General features: G+C 38.1%; 1 protein-coding gene across 1 annotated transcript in view; it reads left to right on the top strand.

Annotated features, from left to right (window-relative positions):
• LOC147726103 (uncharacterized) overlaps nt 1-4956 on the top strand; it is a 53442-nt gene extending 48486 nt beyond the window's left edge. Inside the window, exon 2 of the mRNA XM_086962880.1 lies at nt 2819-4956. Within this exon, the coding sequence (XP_086819006.1) occupies nt 2819-4956 (2138 nt within the window). The remainder of the gene's footprint in view (nt 1-2818) is intronic.
• Nucleotides 4957-6000: the final 1044 nt, after the last annotated feature.

Consider the following 6000-nt stretch of genomic DNA (forward strand, 5'->3'; position numbering starts at 1 on the left):
TGGGCTGGTATTTTTCCACAGCCGGAGTTACTGATAAAAGGGTATCAGTAACTCAGGTGATGAGGTTAACAGTACTCCAGCTGACCTCGTAATCCCATTGGTATCTGTTACAACTCAAATGCAATTAAGAGGAATCTTGTACATAAGAAGCCCTCCATGTAAAAGGAGGAAACAGTTACTATTGTAAAAAGAGGGGTATACTTGGTAGGACATATTATTTTCCAAAATGGAAGAATTCAATGATAATAAATGAAGTTGCGTATGTCGGCACTTCTTTGTATATTGGAGTCACTGGGTATCTACGAGACGGTTCACTGACAAAATATCACTTATGAAAATATCCCCATACCAAACCAAAATATCGATATAAAAAATATCATCATCCTCTACTTATAATGGTAAGTGTAAAAATATTGGGGCAGAAAAATAATCTTTATTAATATCATTGTATTAAATATAGTTTTTTAAATATATATTATTTCAATTATTAAATATATTAAAGAGTAACATTAAATTAATAAAAATATCATTGATTAAATACATATTTGAACAAATGTAACAAATAAACTTTTTTTAAGTTAAATACACATATATAATATTACATGAATATTTACATATTACTAGTTCAAAAACTAGGGGCCTGATTGGTACTTTAGTGCAGTTGTGTCGACTATCCACCAAAACAGCTGCTGCAAAGCCGCACAAGGACCGTCCTCCTTATTGTGAGTTGAACTCGTGAAAGGCAGATGGTCCATTGCCTTTCCTATGGCAGTACCTGGAAAACAGGCAAAATGGTAATGGCCAAAAAGTTGGATGTTGACGCCCATACTGGGCTGGAACTTTGGGGGAAAACAATAGGGGGCACATATTGTGCCCCCTCAATGTATCCCTTGGCGGGGAGCATGGGTGTAAATTTTGCAACAAATTCTCTTCATTAGAATAAAATAATTGCAATTACATAGTAAACAAATAAAAATATAAATATGTTAAAAAAATACAAATATATTTTATATCAAATATTAATAAAGTAAATATTAATGACAATGTTAAATACATATAAATAACTAGATATTTGTTTATAATTAAAATAAAACAATAACAGATTTTTTGTTTTTTTTAAATACCAAAAACATTATTAAATATTTTTATTTTAGTTACTTCCCACAATATACCCGTACAAAACTTATAAACCGCACCAAATAAGTAACATCAAAAACAAATTATTTACATCATTAACATAAATATATATCAATAACCTCATTTTCATTCATTAAAAATAATCCAGCATTTTGTAAAGCCCATATTAATCACTTTTAAGGTCCTCACGGCACTGAAGGTCATCAAGGAGATGAAGTAAGCTATTTCTCAGAGTCACATGATTCTGAGCTGAACAGCTTGTGGAGAGAAATTTAACATGATAAAACATTGGGAGGGGGTTTATTTACAGAAGGCAAATGGTGCAGGTGACTGTCTGGATGATTAATATCTGCTGCGGCAACTTGATAAAACAACATAATTCTGCTGATTTTTCAAACTCTCTTTTTTTGTTTGCTTATATGGTTATGTTTTAGTAATATTGTTGTTGCCAAAAAAAAAACTTCAAAAGTCTGTCAGAAAATTGAAAATTTCACACAATCATAAATTCCATTATGTGTTTTTTCAAAGGGTGTTTTGACTTTTAAACATTAGCTAGCAGTTGTTCTGCTGCTATTCCAATTTTTTAATCCAAATATTCTATTTGCTCCTTCACCTCCTCTTTTTTTAAACCTGCCTTGTGATGCTCTGCTCTAATCAAAAGGTGTAAATTATTTTCCAAAAGAAGATCACCTCTGGATTTCAGGGGTAACTTGGCTGTGTTATGGTAAACTTCAGGTATCTTTTTTGTAACCATGGTGCCCCTTTAAATTTTCATGTAATTATTTGCTTTTGTATGTCTCTCATTTTAATACAGTTTTGGCGGATTTTGAAATGTAATTGATCGTATGGCATGTGTATATTACCTTTGTTATTCTTAAAATGATAAGCAGAATGTATTGTGCCTTGAGAAAACATTTTTTAAGATCCATGCACAATGTTGTGCTACCATTGTGCACTATGCAATGTACTGTTGCCAAATTAAAATACCACTGACAAACATGAATACTTTTGTTAGAAAGTATCAGTAGTTTATTGTGCTTATTTCTAATCACAATATGATATGATTTTTGCATTCATGATTAGTGTGAAAATGTAGGTTATTGGTTAAGAGGGGCTATAAGCCGTTCTAAAGCAACAATCATTATCCCTGTCAGGTTGAACCACAAATTTTCATGTGGGTGTAATCCTCTGGTAGTTTGGAAAACAACTAGTCAGGATTTAATTACAAATCTATATGTAATTTATTTGCAGCACTCAAACAGTAATATATTGAAAAAATAACACAAGAAAAATATGGTTCATTGACAGAAATATTGACCCTGAAAATATTGTGATTGAATGGTTATTTCATATTAAAGACATATGTACATCGCCCAATCGCCAATGGTTTCTTGCTACTACATAATTTAGAGAAAGGTTAGATGAGTTAAAAAAATGAGGATCTTTTGAAATGAAATGCTGGACCTTGCTCTTTGCTGACCTATTGCAAAGTCTGCTTTGTGAGAGAGATTAGCTGATCAGCAGGAGCTAAAGATTACATATGTTGGGGTTACATGTCCGAATGAATGTGTTAACTCCTCCAATTGGGCATATATTCCTCCTGAGTTTTTTTGTTAGCCCTGTATTCTCTTATTCTCGTAACTTGATTCATTTCACTTTATTCTGAAACTGTTTTCTCTAGGGCATAAGAGGGGCGCTGACTGTAAACCAACAGCTACAAATCTCAAGGATGCAGTGAAGAGTGTCACCAAAGCCCAGGACATGAGGTTGGAAGCCGAGCTGCTGATGAAGCCGTACGCTAACTGGGAAGAGTTGGTGGTGCCAGCCTCCATCTCCATCGCTATCCTGGGAGAGCTGGCGGCCATTTCATCAGCCAGTGGGGACTTCTCTATCAACCTGAATCCACCAGCAGGGGGATTCAAGCACATGAAATACCCAGAGTCCTTTTCTGCCTCCCTAATGCAGGTCTGCAATGCAGCTTGGGCTTCCTTCAGCACAGCAAACAAAAACATGGATCAGATCAGGCTCCTTACAAATTCCTTGACAAGTTCTACTAAAGAATTAGTCCTGATTCTGTTCCAGCCCACTGCCACTGTGAATGCCATTCTCCCACAGCGCCTGAGGTCAGTTCTCAGTACGTCCAACGAATGCACACCCTTGGCTCAGTCTGTGGAGGCAAGCTTCGCTAACACCATTCACTTAATCCAGGAGGTGCTTGAAGCTTGTGTGAACTCCACGAGGGGCTACGAGAAGCAGATGGCCGATGAAAGGATCACCCTGGAGCAGATCGCCATAATAAAAACCTTTGCAAACAAATCTGTGCAAATGGGAGAGGAGTTCAGGAAGATGACTGAGATGCAACTCACGGATGCTGCAGATGCCTACAAGGATGCTCTGAAGAAAGTGCCCTCTGTGTGGGAAACCATGGCTGCTAATTTCATGGGTGGTGTTCTTGACGCACTGTCTTTCACTCCAAACAGATTTATAAGCAAAGAGGTAGGCACAGAAGTTCCTGCCAATGGGACTGAGGGTATTGTTGGTGCTAATGCTACTGTTGATACTGCTGGCGCTAGTGACGTGAAGTCCATCCAGGCGACTAACAGTATCTGCTCCAAGTCGAATCAGATGACAGCTATCACAGAAGGCCTTCGAAAAGTCCTAGACAGTAAGGGGAAAACTATTAACATGAACCTTGTTTATGATGGGAGAGCTAACACAGTGACTACAAACTATGTAAAAAGACTGGCATTGTCATTGAAACAGGATATATCGGATAGAGCTGAGTGTAAAGCAAAAACACTAATGGAGGCTGTTTTACAATCTGCTGTTGCTCTTTGTGAAGATTTGGAAACAGCTGCATTATCTAAGAATACAGTTGAGAGTTACCTGAAATTACTTGCTCAAAGGGTAAACACAATATTTAGCAACTCAATAAAAGTTGATTCATACTGTAAAGCAGTGACTAATTCGCAGCCTTTGCAGCAAAAGCCACCGTATGCATCCGGCACTGTAGGCCCAGCCAGCATAGGCACTCTTTCTGCACAAATGGCCTTTGTGCGAATGGAACAAACCACAATTCAATTAAAAAGAACTCAGAGCATGTACAATGAATCCTTTCAGAAGGTCCAAAAAGAAAATGAGAAACTAACAGCGTTGCTGGCTCAAATGAGGAGCCATAAACAGGAGCAGATTGACATTGACATAGCCAAGAAGATGCTCATTAAAGGCCTGAAATCTCTCCTGGAATCTCTGGGGAAGGTGAAGGAGCAGTGGGAGAAAATTATCTATTCCTTCCAGATGATATCCAGCCTCATTAAGTCCTGCATCGGAAAAAATTTCAATGAGTTAGTTCAGTCAGCCAAAACAGAGAAAAGCATTCCCAACTATTCATCGGAAGCCTTTGCGAAGGACATGTTGTACAGCCGAGCATTTGCATCAAGCATTTTTGTCCACTTAGTGAACAAGATCTCGTCAACTTACTGCGAGGTGTCCCAACGCTACCTGATGGACCGCGTGAGCTCTTCAGGAAGAATGCTTACCATGAGCACCTCGAACCCAGAGTTCCAGATCGAGCGCGAGAAGTTTCAAAGTAGTTTTGCAGAGGCACAAAAGTCAATTGAAGCCTTGGTGACTTCGAAAAAACAAGAGTTTGACCTGAGTATTGAGGCAAGAGTTAAAACGATCATTTGCCAGGTTGGAGCAGCCATCCCACCCTTATCAGCAGAAGAAAAGAAGCGCATCAAGGAGGATGTAAATGCAGGGGCAAATGCTGCAAAAGGTTCAAGTGAAATGGAACTAGACCTATCTAGCTTTACCTAAGAGAGCCATCATATTCTCCTTAAATCATGTTCACATCTTTAGGCTTTGCTTAGACAGTGATGTATTGGAGTCAGTGGGTGGGAGGTGTTTCCATTCCAGTGGGTGTGGGCGGCAGGCATTTCACATTTGTTTTATCAAGCGTTTTGCTCTAGAGACATGTTGTCCATTGGTTTGAAACTTTGCCTCAGGAGTCATTTTTTGTAAATTGAACCACAGTCAGATATCAAGAAATGCTAGCTCACTTATGTGCATTGCTATGCCAGATACCTTTGTGCATGAATTCAAGGTCATGTCCAATACCTCTGCCTTGAAATCAAAGCACTTTGAAGAATGTCTGTCCTTGACCTCAAGGGTGTGCCCAATACATCTACTGTAGAACTAAACTGCTACAAGATCCACCTGTCCTTGAAGCTGTAGGTGTGCGCTTACCATTTTTCTTGGACTCATCAGAGACTCTGATATTCTGATTTTTGAACTCAAAGTTCCTCTGTAGCCCATGCCTTGCTCTCACCAAGAACTCATGATTTTAAATACCCCTGCTTGACAACATGCCCCTACTTAGTAGATTGTTTCCAGATCTAGCCTTTGCAGATCTAATGTGTTAAGTAGGAATTAAACATTGTACTTTGGGTAAGAGATAAACAGGACATGGACGTCCCATAGGCTGCCCACGGACAAGAATGTTGTTAGTCTTCAGAAGTTAGCTAAAACATGTACACCAACGTCTCAGTTTTGTATCCTAAATCATGCATGTACTTTTGTTTATCGCAATTGTAATCTTTAAAACTATAAAGTTCACTGCGTATGATACATACAGTTACAGTTCCATTCTTCGGTGGGTAGGTTTTCTAATTTGCACATTTGTAGCCACATAAATATTCAGTTAATTCATTTAGAGCTTGTTTATTTTCAGACACCATTGGCGGAATGTTAAACACATTTCAAGAGAACTAAACTCACACTAAAATAGTAAAATGAGGCTACAATATCTCCCTCAACACTTAAGAATCAGTCATCAGTTACAACAACTCAAATGTCTAGTTA

Source organism: Lissotriton vulgaris, chromosome 3_1 (genome assembly GCF_964263255.1).
Source record: "Lissotriton vulgaris chromosome 3_1, aLisVul1.2, whole genome shotgun sequence".
Classification (NCBI taxonomy): Eukaryota; Metazoa; Chordata; class Amphibia; order Caudata; family Salamandridae; genus Lissotriton; species Lissotriton vulgaris.